Below are 17,221 nucleotides of genomic sequence, written 5' to 3'. Positions count from 1 at the left end.
ACTTTCATTTTTTTAACCCCTTGATTACACACATACAATGTATCTTAAATCTATCAATTTAAATGCATTTACTCATATCTGCAAAATCATTTTTCTTAATATGAAAGCCATATCTTAAGATTTCAGTGTGCTAAATTCATCTAGAATACATTTATCATAACAATTTACACAAATGTGCATTGTGATCACTTTGAAAATTAAACCCAAAACTCAAAAAAGTTAATAAATGTAATTCAAAGGTCCAATCCTGAATGTGAATAAAGGAAAAAAATATTAAAATCTTTTATAAAAAGTAATCATTTGTTGCTCCTCAGAAATGATTTTAGTTATAATTATAGAATATTTTTCATTTTCTTTATTATAATAATCTATTTGTTGTTATTTTTTGGACCTCTGAAACATTTTTTATCTACAATGAAAGTCAAAAAATTATTTAATTCCTGGATACAATAAAAACATATTTGATACTTAAATATATTATGAATTACTGTATATAGTTTCCATCTTTGAAAGCTTTAAATCCAATTTAGAATAAATGTATGTGTGAGGCAAAAAATGGTTTGGTTCCTCATAGCACCATGATTATGGAGATAGAGAAATTCACATAATTGTTATAATTCATTATTAGATGTTAGAATTTTAAATGCATAATGAAGCCACTGATATTGAAAGACAAATAAAAATGTTTCATATATTCAGCTTTTCATTTTTAAGTCACAATATCAATGACTAAATGGTTAAGTGATAATAGCTTGCCATTTTGATGTCTGCATTCAAAAACAAAAATTAAAAGTCAATTTCAAAAGTTAACATAATAAATGCTCAAGTATTTAAAGTAAAACAAATACTAATTGGCTAACTAACAACTCTGAATTCTAATCCACAGTTGTGAATACAGACACGGGTCTGGGCATTTTCAGGTTTGTGATAGGTGATCTGATTCAGATATGTAGGCTTCATCTTTCATTGTTGGATCTCTGTTATGAGCCTGACTAAAGCTGTGAAGAGCATCAAAATACATATATATCATATCCATAGGGCAGAAAGAATGTAAAAAAAAGTCATAATATCTATAAAAAGAAAGTTTAATATTGACAAGAAAAAATATCTCATTTTTTCCTAAGTACACTTATTCAAATTTGATATAAAAGTTTCCAAAGATGGAATTTGAAAGGCTCTAAAAATGTTGAAGCATATTAAAATGATTGTAAGCAGGAATTGTTATATCAAATCATTAAAAGGATAAGAAATTTCTCATCTTTTAATTCAATTTTACTAAATCAAATGTTTTGAGTTTTGAGGTTTAAAATTATACAACAATCTATATTTCTCTAATAAATATTAATATTTAATTATAACATTGATATATATTTATATATATATATATATATATGTACAACAAAATATAACATGTTTCAAATACACAAGATTTTTTTCAAATTATTAGTTAAATATGCTCGAAACAAAACTCGAGTGTATTCAAGGGGCTTGTTTATTTGAAGCATTTGAATTTCATACAATACTAATGAATCTAAATAAACTCTGTTTATAATATGATAACAATATAATACAATTTGAAACAAAACCAATAAATATGTCTGACAATAAATAACAAGTTTATAAAAACATAAAGAATATTTAAAATGTTTACATCAGAGATTTTTGGCCTTAAAATTAATATTACAGTAAGTGATACAGTAAGTGTGTACAATACTGTTTGTTTTTGATTGGATATATTATAAAGTACAAGAAATCTGTTATAAAGGCAAACACACAGAATTTATTTCCAAACTTACTTTTAGCAGAAACATTAATATTTCAAGACTCTTCTGTTTTAAATCCTACTTTTATATTCAAAACACACATTTTCTACATTTCTGATAGTGGAAACAAAAGATCTCTACCCAATCTATCCATTCTATGCAATTCTAATTATATCATTTTAACTCTTTCTTAAAGGCTCGGAAATTCACAGACCAACCAATTTTACATTCTTGTCAAAGACACTCGAAGTTTTTGATAGATAAATAATTTTTAGTTATATGTATCTATCTAAGAGTTGGTTTATTTTGATTGTTTTTTAATTATAGGATAGTTTTTAAACCAACTTTTGCATAAGTTCCATCCAAGTTAGTATGCATCAAGTATGCTTCTTTAGTGATAAATCATTCATAACTAACAAAAGAAACTGTTTTTATATTTCTCTTCTACTTTATATTCATTATTTAGTGCTTAATTTAAGTATGAGGAAAAGGTTTGTGATCATGTAGGTAATTGTAATTGATTTAAATCAAAATGTATGAGTAAGAAGTGCTAGAAAATTTTTAATATTTAGATATTTGTATAGAAATTCCAAATATTGTTATCATTATATATTTACGTCAAGCAGAAATTTTATATATATTAGGGTAATCCTTATTTTTAAGTTTTGGAAAGTTGGATGGGCATGTTTTGAATCTGTTCCATTATGAAAAAAAATTATTTTGGTAAAATTTGGTTAATTTTGAATAATATTTATGGGTCACTACCATGATAAAAAAAAATGTCATAATGCTAAGAGCATAGGGCCACTCACTGTTTAAATAGAAATCTACATAACTATAGCAGTAGGAGCACAATATCATAGAACATGAGATAAAACAGTCCATATTGGGTCTTCTAAAACAACTCTAGAACATTTCTTAATGTTCTACAATCTTCTGGAACAATCTAGGGCCTAGACCAGGGGAGACAAACCTATGGCATGCATACCCAAATTGCAAGAAATCATCTGGCACATAACGGATGATATGATTTCAGTTTGTCACCTGTCTTTTTCAACCATCCTTTTGGTTTATCACCCGATCATCATTTTTTCAATCAACTTTTTTACATTTATTCTAATTAAAGCATATCCATTCCATTTCTTTGATTATGTTATTTGAAGTCTAAAACTTCACACACAAATTATATGCACATGGACTCAATGGTTTGCCATCCCTGGCCTAGACTATAAATTAGGCCACTTTAGGCAATGAGTCTAGACAGCCAAAGAGTGCAGATAATGCCAAAGCTGCAATTGGGATCTGGGATAAAACACTGATCCCTACTTGTCTTTAGAAACACACAGCTCGTGTGATATTGTAGCATGATAATTACCGAATGTAAATTTTAAATGCTTAGTAATGTATTACTTTAAATTTTCTTTATTTTTAGCAAAATATGTTTTCATCTTTGGTAGTAACTCTAGCCAAATTTTGGGAATATTACTTTTTCAATATTGGAACAAGTTAGTCAGATGCCCCTAGGCAAACTATAACTTTTGTTTTTAGCTCCTACAATAAGGACCACCCTAATATTTTATATATATATATATATATTAATATAAACTTACATTACTGCACTTTGGCAAACTGAATAAATCCTTACAAATGTAAATAAAATAATATGCTTATTAAAGTGCCTCAAACATAAATCCATTCAAACTGCTTTTCTTTGAGTAAAAATTTTGGAAATCTTGAGTTCCTTAAGACTATATTCATCATCAAGAGTTCATTTCTCTCATGATGGACATATATATAGTCTGAAAGCATTAGTTTTCTAAACAATTTCTTTATACTTAATGATAAATAAAATATTTGATAATTTTTTGTCATTAATACCTGTGATAATTCTGCATTGTAATCAAAATATCACTGAAAAAATGATTTGAATATAAATTTGTAAATTCAAATTTCTTAATATGGTTTCAGAATAACAGACCTAAGCAATTTGTGAGATTCATGAAATTTTTGTCATTTGACATATGAAATTCTAGAATTTTGTATGTTACATTATAAATGTTTAGAGTTAAAGAGCAAGTTCTCTTAAAAACTGAAGATTTAAATGTCTGGCATAATTCCTATAATTTAACAAATAATTCTAAAATCTATGATGTAATTAAATTGCATATAGATTTAAATTTTGTCATGTTTAATTGCAATATAAATACAGCATTCAGAACATACGTATTAATATTTGATTAAATTTTTTCTTGTTTTACAATATGTTAAGCTAATTTATTGTTCATTTGTAGCAACAAAACAAAATACTTCTTTTCTTTTATAAATAATTCCATATAGTAGTAGTTGTAGTGGTAGTAATAGTAGTAAATTTCTTATAAGATTGTTGTTAAATTTACAATCAACTTTGACAACAATTTAAAATTTAATTATGTGATTTTTTATATCAGAAAATGTATATTAAATAAAATTACAGATATTAAAATTGAAAATTATCAATATAAAATACTTATTTTATGACAAATTTATACTGGATATACATAGAATATGTTAACAGTTGATAATTTATAACTGAATAAACTTAATTATTTCAATGCAGAGGATAAATTTTCAAGTAAATAAAAGGAGCAAAAGAGTAAATTAATAAATTTTCCATATATTGTGGTGATATAAGTATTTTAAAATAATTTTGATAATCTGTTATGCTTATGATTATGCTGTTACTCTATCTGTCATAGAGACAAATTTTTTATAATTATTAAAAAGGCTTTTTTTTTTAAATTAGAATAATGTATTAGTTGTTGCATACAAAACTATTTTGTAAATCATAAACTATGGTTCAAATTGTAACTCTTTAAATTTAAACATTGTTCATTTGTAACTTTTCTTGTGTTAAAATCTATATAAAGAATCGTAAGAAGCTTCTATGCAACATAAATGACCTATGACTAGAAAATTGATATATAATAATTTTTAAAAAAAATTTATCTTAATAGTTTTTGACAGAATAATTTATTTTATTGTCAAGCAGAGATTTATGAACTTTTTATGCATCATTTTGTCATCATTAGCAAGTAAATATATTCTATATTTTAGTTTGATAAGGATAATAGTTTTTTGAATTTTATATCAAAAACAAGGAAAATATTAGATTTTGTAAGTTGTTTTTGCAGCTAAAGAATTAGCTAAGAATACAAAGTTGTGTAATGAGATTTTCCTTGACTGAGAACTTGCAAACTTTAATTCATTCATCTTTTCATTTAACACTTTTAAAACTATCCCATAATTTATAAACAATCAGGAAATCATATTAAAAAAACCATATAATTTCTATATTATAGCAGGTTTCTGTATAAGATGGATATAAGTGTGTCTCATAACAGATATACAACATAATGAAATATCTTCCATTATTAAAAGCTGTTCTATTCTTGTTTATTATATAGAACAGTTGATAATATGGAAATTTAATTTACTAGGACTGTACTGTCTCATTCCTAAATGCTGTTGGTAATTTTTGAAGTGTTAAATTGCATACATAAGAGTTTATTCATCCTTCAGCACATAGGTTTGTTTCAGTTCAGACCTAGTTGGACATGATATCACAGAAAATTTTATTTTCTAATTATAATAATATAGATTAAAATCTATTCTTGAATAATATAAAGAAATCAATAAAAATATTCAGTGTTTCTTTTTTGACCTGACCCTGCTGGTTTTCGAGGATATATTAAGAATAATATCACCATCTGCCCAAGGCAATATGATGCACATAAATAGCTTCTTTGTTCTCTTGTCTGTTGGGAATATATTAACAGGTGCAAATGATTCATTCTTTTCAACAAACTGATTCAATTTTGAGTACACTTCTGGAAACTGTTCTGAAAGAATCACTCCTCTGTCCGATAACTGATTTTCTATAGACCTCATACCACTCAACCTGTCTTCATAGGTAGTTTCTGTAGGATGTGGCTCTTTGATGACAGTTAATATTAAAGTGGGCACATCATCTTCCACTAATGGAGGTGCAAGATGTAATTTTGTACCCCTAACCACTACTTCTCTATCTAAGAATCCACCGGGTGATCCACTTCCTTCACTAACAATCATGATAGCTGCCAAAAGAACAAATTTCCTGTCTGGATTGTACTTTTCGCATAGAGTTCTAACTTGGCTGAAGATATCTGAACCAATTTCAGAGGCTAAGAGATCTGATCGAGATATATAGATGGTCTGAGCTTTGACTGCTTCCCATCCTTTACACAAATAATCCAAGGCATCATCTTGGCAGGGGAACATTAACTTAACTGCACCTCGACCACGTGATAGGAAACCCCTTCTGGCACAAGTGGATAAATGTCGCCTAGATGTAGGATCATCACGTACTTTCATCAGTACCTGTTTGCACAAGTTGCTAATTTTAGTCTGTGGACACTTGCCCTGATGTCTTGCCCAATGCAATTTTCTGCACTGTCTGCTACAGTAATAAGTATAACAGTTTGGACAAGTGCGAAATTTGGAACGGGCTTCGTCCACCGGCAGTGATTTATTACATTTGGGTCGTTGGCACTTGATTGTCCCAGTGGATTTAGTTGTTCCATGAACAGATTCCTGCATAGTCTCAAAAGGATTGACAATCTTATCTTCTTGATCATCATCATCATCATCTTCTGATTTACCTAAATAAGTATTTCCAGAGATAAAATTAGAAACAGAAGTTTGATTATTTGTTATGTGGATACCCTCTTGCACATATGGCATGCAGGGAGGTTCTGAGGGTTCCATAAGAGACAAGCAAGTAAGGTGAAGAAAGGAAAACATGCATAAGTAAAGGTTTGATACATGCAAAGTACAAAATTGAGCCTGTTTCTGCTCACTTACTCCTTTTCTTATCACCTGATCTGTGTGCTGAGTGTGTGCTTCAAGTGATGCCATCGGGTGCTTTTCACGAAAGGTGAGTGAAGGATCGGTGATTTCTGCTATCTTACTAGATGTTATAGGATTGCTACTTGATACAGGAAAGGATACATGCCACATAGATAATTTTCTACCACTAGTAACACTAACCATGCATTCCAAAGATGAGTGAGGTGCTTCTTCTGATGCAGACAGATTGGACGACTCACCTTTGACTGCATCCTCTTCTTCTCTCTGTTTCAGAACCTCCACGTTGCTTGTATGGCCCTCAGGATCCACCATCGGCTTCCAGTAGGTGCTGTGACAGAAGGAACCATGTGTCACCTGGTTGTCCTTTGGAAGAACTTCTTGGTTGCTGCAGCATTCAAGGTTAAGGTACGGGTGAGGTGATTGGGACAGAAGGAAAGGTGCTGGGCTTGGAGCGGGGTTCTTACCCTGGCCATCCTGGTTTCCACTTCGTTGAGTTGAATCTTGGGATGTAACTTTGCCTCTTTCACTCTCAGGAAATTCTCTTCGGAATGTTGAAGAAGGACTTGATGTTAATTCTCTGATCTGTATAGGATTAAAAGATTCTTCTTTAGCTGCAGTTTCCAAAAAACTATCTGTAAGAGGTCTTCTGTGAGTGATTTCAGCAGATGCAGGTTTTGAAGGTAAAGAGAATCTTTCCATGAAATTTGGAAACTGAAGATCCTGAGGAGTTCGTGCACTTGGGTAGATATGAGTTTTGGCAGTTGGCACATGTCCAATGAGTGGACTGGCATCTCTACGTGGTGTTGTAGGACTTGATGAACGGGAACTGAGAGGTATTGCCAGTAAGGAATCTAAGACTTCATCCAAAGATGTGCATTTTACATCTGTTGTTTGAGTTACCTTGCTACCTGGGAAGAGAAGTGATGATTCAGATACACAACTGTGTTGAAATAAATATGAAAACATAATATAATTATAAAGAAATTTAATATATCCATTAATTTTTTCTAGTAGATAGAAAAACCATAATGTTGTATAAGTACAATACTTTCAAAAACAATTTCTTGAATAATCAATTCAAATTCTTAAACTTTCCTCATAAAATGTTTAAGTTAAACATCCCAAGGACTAAATACTCATTTATGATGATTAAATACAGTCATTCTAATTTTTTTATAATAAATATTATTTGTAGATATATTGGGTTTATGCTTATATTTGTTGTTACATTCATGATTATAACTTTAATTAACACTTTACTCTTATATATATATATATATATATATATATATATATATATGATATTTAAAAATGAATACATTTTACAATATATTTATATTTATAATCTTGCTAGAGCCAGCTGAGAGCCATAAACACAAGATATCATTATTACTTAATTATTACTTTGCCAACTAATTGTTGCTATGTAAGGCTGAAAGTGTGTCACAAGAGAGGATACACTTTCAACTTTGTTTAAAAGCATCTTCATTTTTTTAATGATGTAAATTTAAAACATTCTACTTTTGGAATGTTTTAACTTTTTCACTTGTTTTGAATTTTGTAATTTGCGTTATTGAAAGCCATTAACAGTTTGGTAATTCAATTCCATGTAGCCTGAAGATAGTTTTTAAACAAGGTCAAAAACTTTTGTGGTTATAGGCTTTTTTGATAGAATTTTATGAATCAGTGTGATAATAAATTTACAACTAAGTAAATGTAAATCTGGAAGCAAATATAAGACAGAGGTTCAAATAGTATAGCTAGAAATACATATGCATATTATATACAAGTAGATTCAAGCCCCAAAATTTTCTTAATTATTTAATTAAAATTCAAAATTAATTTCTAATTATTAGTTACAGCACAAAAAAGTACCTTAACCATATACCTTTATTAATTGATTAAATTATAGAATTTGTTTAAACAGCTTATTTCTCTCCTAAAAATAATCCAGGTTTAGATGCATTTGACTGTAGAAATGAATATTTTAATTAATATATTACTTTATAATTAGTATCTACTAAAATTAATATTTGATTAATTTTACTTTTTTCAAACTTACACACTATTTTCATTATTAAAGTCAAAAGAACTTGTCTTCAGATTTGTTAATTAATTTTAAATTTTTCTGAGAGGTAGTTAATGTTTAACTGTACTTGTCTCTAGGAAAAAAAGAGCAGCTGACAGAGAATTTATCTACTTGAAAAGCATTAATTTCATGATGCATGCCATTTTCAGAATTCATCCAATTGTGAATATATTTAAGAATTCAATTTCAACATTAAATGCATGTATATACAGTCAAACCTGTTTTTATGCGCTCTTTTTATGTGCGATTTTTTTAATGCGAATTTTTAATTTGTGCGGTTTTCTTTGTGCAATTTTTTATTTGTGCGGTATAGTTGGCGACTAGTCTCATGCGATTCGTCATGTCTCACGTTGACTTATCATAGCTAAATAAACTTATTATAGCATAAATGCACTTATTATAGTAATATTATTGCATGAATATGCGAAAAATGAAATTATTTACTTTTTAAGTCAACAAAACACCACCTGGACAAAAATATGTAAAACAGACGATAGATCAGACGATGCAGTCAAGTGCTGACATCTGTTGTCAATAAATTCTATTTCGTATGGTTTCGAGTTATTTTCTACGTGAGACTTTTTTTATGCGGTCCCTATTCACCGCATAAAAAAATATTTTTTTAATTGTGTTGCGAAAACTATTTTTTATAGCCCCTCGTGAAGTTTCGTGCAATTTTTTTTATGCGTTTTTTTTTAATGCGGTCCCTATCCCCCGCATAAAAACAGGTTTGACTGTAAATGTTTTTAATAGAGACCTATCACTAATTATATAGACTAATTTATATATTATGTAACTGGTAAATAGCAACATATCATCAAAATATTTTTTTAATTAAAAGGAGATATTCTGACTTCTATAAAAATGTATTGTGTTTATTGCATTAATACTAGATATCAATAATAGAATCAGATTATAAAATTTAAATATGCAATACTATTGTTAGAAGGTATACAGTAAATACAATTGCATAAATGGTAAATTATGTGATAACCAAATTATTTAATAACTGGCCAGAAACATTATAGCTTTAGATAAAAGTAGTTTGATCAGCAAAAATCAATGCAAATTTATATTGATAGCTAATTATATTCTATAGCCTGTACAGTATATTAAAAAATGTCATTATTATTGTTGCAATATTTAGCAGCATGTTATGTTATAGGCTAAAAGACATTTGCCTAGGCCAGTGATTCTCAACATTTTTTATGTCACGGTACACTTTTAATAATTTAAGAATTTGGCGGCACACATGGTTACTTTGGTAAGTACCGCAAGACAAACAGTGATGTCATAACAGTGATTTTTGAACACAGTTGGTTATTTAGGTCACATTTTCTAAATGCCTTGGTAACTACCGGCAGTTACCGGTAACACCGGTTACAATTTACCAGGGCGGTAGGTAGAACTAATTGAACCACTTGTCTGACGTCACTCATGTATGGGTATTTGCAGTGGCAGCACACTTCAAAAATCTCACAGCACAGTGGTTGAGAATCACTGGCCTAGGCTTCTCAAGTGAATTTCAGATGATTTCCTGCTCTGATCTCATAGTTGGTTAGTAATATCAAATTTCCTGTAAATGAATAATTTTTAGCACATATTTATATGAAGATTTAAAAAGGTTGAAAATACTTTCTAAGACTAAATTATGAAATTAGTTCTGGTTAGTACATTTTGATTATTTGCTATTGATATTCAGTTTACAACTTGTTTGAATATAAATTCTGCATTTTTATCGACAAACAAGTTTAACCTCATTATAAACATTTATAAATAATTTTGCAAGGATTCAAAAAGTTCTTAATGTACAGTGTATTAAATATACTCATAATAAAGTCAAATGAATGTCAGATTATATCAGGTTGTAGGGTAGTTGCACCAGTGAATGACTATATTATCAGAAATTTGTTTAAAATAAGCACCACAGTAAGAAAAACTAATCAGAAGCACTGAAATACTGAAAATCAACTACATTTTGAAATATTCTCTTATACAGCATTGGTCATTCAGAAACATGTGATAGTGTTTGAAACATGGCAGCTTTCTTGAGGTGTGTGTAAAGTGTAATTTTGCTTGCATTGTAATAAGGTAAGAATTGTGGCAAGGATTCATATAGCAGCATTTTAAAATAATTATTTATTGATTTTCCTAAGCATTGAGTAAAGAAATAGTTTTGTAGATATTTAAAGTATGTTTTTAGTACAAAAATTTATTCTAACCTTTAAAGGTGTGTAGATGAAAAGTGATTCTTCTCCAGTGAAGGAACACTTCAGTCATTTAAGGGTAATAAAGTAATATGCATTATTTTCATTTCTGAGTGCAAAATTCAAAATTTGTGAATGTTGTTTAATACTAATGTATGAGTTAATGACCAAAAAACTAACTTGTACCAGTAAATGGCCATGTTTCAAAGTTATGTGGTCATTATTGCTGCACATTAAAATGGTTTGAGATAAATAGACATTTGAGTTTACTTTTATTCAAATAAATTCAAAATGGCAGATGAAAGAAGTATAAAAAAGAAAGCCTACAGATGTTTTCAATATAGTGAAGAAGATTTGTATGTAGCTGTAGAAGCAGTATGTGAAAATAAAATAAGTGCTAATAAGGCTAGCAAAAAATTTAACATTCCAAAAGGAACTTTAATAAATAAATTATGCGGAAAGATACCAATGGAGTGAAAAATGGGCCCTGCAGCAACATTAACTAAAGCAGAGGAAGGCAGGTTGGAAAAATGAATTATTGGGAAAGCCAAATTGGGTTTTCCCATGCATCCTGATGAAGTAAAAGATGCAGTTCAGAAAGTTATGAAAGATATGGAATGAAAGAATCCATTTTATATTGATCATCCGGAAAAAAAAATAGCTGAAGCTTTTTCTAAAAAGACACCCTAATGTAGCAGCAAAGAATACAGAAGTGATATCCAAAGCTCAAGCAACAGTTTCAGAAGAGAAGATAAGGAATTGGTTTCAAGAATTAAATACTGTATTTTATGGACTATAAGATGCACTTTTTTCTTCAAAAAATTGTCTCCAAAATTCAGGTGCGTCTTATAGTCTGTAGCGTCTTATAGGTATTTTTTTTAAAAATTGCTTAAAAATTAAGGTGCGTCTTATAGTCTGTAAAATACGGTAATTATTTGAGAGAAGAACAAGCAAATGATATTCTGCAAAATCCTTCCTGTATCTTCAATACAGATGAAACAGGGATGTTAGTTTGTCCAAAAACTGGGACCTAAAGCATATAAGAATTTTTATAACATTGCATCAAGACATGAAAAATAGTGTATCACAGTTTTGTGTAATTTTTCTGCAAGTGGCCAGTCCATAGATCTTATATTATTGCAATTCCCATACAAGAGAATTCCAAGGCTTTGCTGTAGGCAAAAGTGATTTAGGATGGCTAATAAGTGCCACATTTTATAAATATGTTGCAAATGTCTTCTACTCCTGGCTTCTGGATAAGAATATCTAGTTTCCTATATTATTGCTTCTTGATGGATATAAATTCTGTATAAATGAAAAAACTGTATAATTTTTGTGTTGAGAAAAGAATTCTCCTTTTTTGTTTGTTGCGAAATGCAATTCATATTATCCAGCCTTGTGATGTTGCAATTTTTTGATTGCTTAAATGTCAGTGGAAAAATTTCAGAAAACACAAGCAACAATCATCAAAATCAGTTTCTAAAACTAACTTTGCAGCTTTATTCTTTGAAGCTTACAAGAAACTTTGAAATTGGAAACAATTCAATATGGGTTTGAAAAAGTGGTTTGTTTCCTTTTCATCCAAATAGGGTATATTATTTAAAATGTATTTCTACAAGGTGTAAGGAATTGTTTCCTGAAAAAGAATCTGATGTATCAATTAATTATGGATAGCCATATAAATGTGCACTGAAAAGAATAGAAAAAGATTTCACTTAATATGTTATCAGATATCAAGGAAGCCATTGCATCTGATAACAATCAGATAAATTTAGGAAATTATTATTGCAATATTGCCTATCTATGAAACACATTTTTATATGGATTATAAACTGATAATTTCTATAACATTGTATATATGATATTTTTAAATTAAAGACCTTTTCTAAAAATTAATGTTTTTACTCCAGTTTATTAATCTGAAATTACATGACCAAATTACATAAAATTGCCAACACATATATAGTATACAACAATATAAATTGCATGTAGTACTAAAATTCTAGTTATTTATTATAGTGATTTTTAAATTTTAAAAACATCATGTCATTAATTTAATCAATATTACAGAAAATTAAAAATTCACTTTTTGAATGAGTAGTGCGAGTTCTTAGTAACCAGCAATGACCATTACTTATGTTAAATGTTTATTTGTTAAGTGATTATATTCAAATATCTTTATCAAGGTGCTTAATTGGTCATTAACTGGTGCAACTACTCTATTACTACTACCATTAATAATGCTAAGTAACTTTGCACTAGAGGTAGGTGTTAGGTACCATCTCTTGCTAAATTTAATAATCATAATTTAGCAAAATAACCAAGTATGGTTATATCTAAATTAATAGTTCTGGAAGCAAAAATCAGATGAAGGTCCTGGTAGTGTAACTGATAATGCAACTGCTTAGTAAGTAGGAGTTATTGGTTCAAATCCTACTTTGGACCAATTCTCTTCTTCCAGAACCTTTTAAATTATTAAAAATATTAATTTAATTACAATTATTATATTTAACAAGTAATGATGACTAATGCATACCTCTAGTGCCAAATTACTTAGCATTTACATATTAATAAGTTAGTAGTAATAGAGCCTGATATAATCTGGCAATTGTTTGGTTTTAATATAAAACTATCGGGTTTTAGACGTCAATATTTGTATATACTGGTAATATAAAAATAACCAAAACAGTTATAATGCACAACTAAAAGAAAATTCTTGCAATTGAGATTACTTTCCAGTGAAGTTTCTTCCCCAAATTCCATCTCATTGAGTTGATTTGCCATATTTGTCACTACTCAATATAGTTTGATCCAGGTTTGTTGAAAGCACATCTCCACACCAATATAAACAATATTTACAGTTTATTTACAATATATATATATAGAATATACAGATGGGAAAATACAGTAGATATAGGATACACAAAACGTGCCTCACGTACTAGATTGGCTTTTGGGAACTATTAGACTCTGGAGAAGCCTCAGTCAGCCTGTGGAGTGGCTCAACGGCATTGTTCGTCCAGTCTCAGCACTTACTCATCCCGAGATAGTTACCAGAGGAGTATGCTCTCTCTAAACTCAGCGGGCTTTTCAAGTGCCTGAGACTTCCGTGTTACTAGTCTCTTGCCCTTCTCTCCTCTTCTGTTCGCTCCGCAATTTAAGGGCTTTTTGGATAGAAACTTCCAACCAATCACAACCCTTCCTTGTGTGAACAGTTTTCACCCGGGTCTGCTTCTTATTGGATGATAGTGTAGCTTACATTTACATCCACAGATATTCCGACCCACTTGTTTACGTCCAGGAGTTCACCACCTGGCAAGTGGTTATCACCGGACCACACGTGAATCCAATTAGCGAGATTGGCATTTCTTTTGTTTCCTCTCTGTTTACAACCTTGTTTACAAGTCAATACTGTACATTTCCATTTTCTACTTTTTTAGTAAAAAAGATTATTTTTAAATAAATAATACAATGAAAAATAAAAGTAAGTTAATTAAGTAAATGTTGAAACTTTAGATAATACATTTTCTCCCTTTATCCAATTTTCAATATAAGTCAAAAAACCTAATAACTTTTGTTATTGGCAAGAAGCCTGAATATTATTTTCTTAGAACAACTATTTAATAATTTATTATTTTACTTTGGTAATTAATTGGATAATTAATTAATAAAAAAAGAAGTCTAAGGTGCCTCTTCCAGTGATTCCTGAAAGTATTAGGGAAAGATGGAGTAAGATCCTTCCTATTCATGGCCCAGCCATACAGGTAGGTCAGGTATCCAGCTCCATGGCAATTTTGACTTTATTCTCCAAAGATCACCATCCAGGTAACCATTGGAAAGGAGGCTTAAATGGATCTCAGATGCAACAGGTGGAAACAGAGATTAAATCCTGGCTCATTTACTTAGTAATCCAGTGCTGTACTATTAAACCATAATTGTTGTTATAATAAATTTTACACAAGTCTTAGTAATTACATTAAAATAATTATAAAAATGATAAAATAATCTTTGAATTTTAGTAGTATCACCAGTATTTCTTTAAAATAATTATTTTATTATAATTGTAATAATTTTACATTTAAAATAAAATAGTGATATTTAAGATAGTTTGAATTAATTAGCAACACTATCATCTAAATAAAATCAAATATAAATATCAATCAATATATTTATTAAATTTTGATATTTTCTACGCATAGCAAATACTTAAACTAATTATAATAGAATTTACTTAAGAAATTTCCTAAACAATTAGAACAATTTAACTTATGAAATGGAAATATAACTTCAAAGAACACCCTAAATTTTTTTTTTAATAAATACTGTATTTTCTCAATTTTCTTGGGAGAATCTCTCTATTTTAAAAATTGCTCTGAAAATTTTGATTAAAAAGTGAGATGTATTCATTATTAGTACAGGGTGTCCCAAAAGCATAGAATCATAAGGGAAAACAAATTAATTTATTTCTTTTTATTTTTTCAGATTAATACTTAAAAAGAGACATCATTATTTTAAAATGAATTTTTTAGACTAAATTAAAAACATTTTTGAAATTATTACATCTCATTTTTTAGGATAATTGTAGATTCGCATTAGAAATCAGCTTATATATAACTTAAATCCAAAAGAGAGAGTAACTTTTCAATTATTATAAAATAAAACTTTCTTTAGAAAATGTCTTTTAAAATATTTATTATTAAAAGTTTTTAAAATAAAATAATCCAATTAGAATTTTAAAATGTCCAAAACTGATAACCAAATGCAAATATAAAAATAAATTATAAGCTATTCAAACTCAGTAACTCATAAGAAAATTCATATGTAACTATATCATTTCATGTGAATGTAACTAATGATATTGCTGCATTATTGGAAGCATTAGTAAAAATAGTTGGTTTTTTAATGGAAACCAATCTACGTATCTTTATTAGTAATATTTATTACTAAGCTCGCCATTGAACCCAACAGAGCCATTTGATTTAGACTCCTGACAGAAGATTTACTCTCTCATATAAAAAAATAGTACAAAAGTAATATAAATTAGTGTTTTTTTTTATAAATGTTTAAAAGATCTGCTTGTTCATTTTATTTACATATTTTTATAACATGGCAAGAATGAAATCAAATAATTGTAGAATGAAGGAAAAAAGAAAGCCCAGTCATTCCAGGATTAGGTACTTACAGTACATTTAATTACATAATAAGTTTTGCAGGAACATTGGAAAACTTTACAGCAACAAACAATAGAGCACAGTGGAGATAGTTGTGCCAATAGTATATAATCTGTAACAGGTACATGAGAAACCAGTTTTTTTCCATAATTTTCAGAGAGAATTTGGGTGTTATATTTGTAATTGTTTTATACCCCATCCATCTGATTTCTCTGTCCCTTCAGTTCAATTTATCTTAACAGAAGAAATTTTTACTTATATCCTCCAAATATATTTGAATCTATGGTTTAATAATTTATTTATGTTAATCTTGAATGAATTTGATGATTTTATACATTAAAAATTAACTGATAACTACTAAGAATTATCTTTTTACCTTCACCCTGCATTATTTTCAAAACATTCTCTGGAGAGAATGATTTGAAGATAATCATAACATAAGAGAGTGATTTAATTCCTTATATAATTTTTATTTCATATAATCTCTATCGGAATGAAAATAATAGATCTACTATAAGAATCTAAATCAAAATATGCAAATTCTAAATTTTCTAATCAAATAATCCCTGTCGATTGCATCTTATTCACTACTCTCCTGATAAAAAATACAAGCATATGCTTTTATTCTCACGAATGCAACATCTGTTTACGACTAAATTCAAATTTTCGAAGGAAAAAAACCAGCATCACATCTCCATCCTCATCATCACCCCGACGTTTGGAATTGATTTGATCTCATTTACATTTAATATTAAGATGAAAATTAGGCTATTGAAAACTTGAAGATTAAAAAAAGCGTTAAATCTTAAAAAATTTATAAAATTCGTGATTAATTTATTAAATCAATACTTGATTTCACAATAAACGAGTGCGAAATGAATTTACGGATGCTGTTGCTATGGTAACGACGTTGTTGTGCACACTGCCATTTCTAAACAAATATTAAAATTTTTTTTATTAAAAAATATATATACAAAAACTGTTGAATTTTTAAAAATTTTTTTAATAATCACGAAAATTTTATACAATAATTTTAAAAAATTTGAATTTTATCAAATTACAGGGTATGTACAGTACAGTACCGTATAATATATTTGTAAAAGGTTT

At 28.7% G+C, this 17,221-nt stretch overlaps 1 protein-coding gene across 3 annotated transcripts in view; it reads right to left on the bottom strand.

Moving 5' to 3' along the window:
* Positions 1-5,101: 5,101 nt before the first annotated feature.
* LOC136978223 (uncharacterized) overlaps positions 5,102-17,221 on the bottom strand; it is a 39,971-nt gene continuing 27,851 nt past the window's right edge. Inside the window, exons 2-3 of one of the 3 annotated variants that reach the window (XM_067273882.1) lie at positions 6,887-7,555; positions 5,102-6,439 (exon numbers count right to left, since the gene is read on the bottom strand). In XM_067273882.1, coding sequence (XP_067129983.1) covers positions 5,445-6,439; positions 6,887-7,555 — 1,664 coding nt within the window. In that variant the 3' untranslated portion in view covers positions 5,102-5,444. Of the gene's footprint in view, positions 7,556-17,221 lie in introns of all 3 variants that reach the window. The other 2 variants (XM_067273883.1, XM_067273881.1) reach the window with 2 other exon arrangements.

Source organism: Centruroides vittatus, unplaced genomic scaffold (genome assembly GCF_030686945.1).
Source record: "Centruroides vittatus isolate TY-2023 unplaced genomic scaffold, ASM3068694v2 contig_5, whole genome shotgun sequence".
Taxonomy (NCBI): Eukaryota; Metazoa; Arthropoda; class Arachnida; order Scorpiones; family Buthidae; genus Centruroides; species Centruroides vittatus.
Note: the sequence above shows the minus strand (reverse complement) of the source record. Positions and strands in the feature narration are given on the sequence as shown.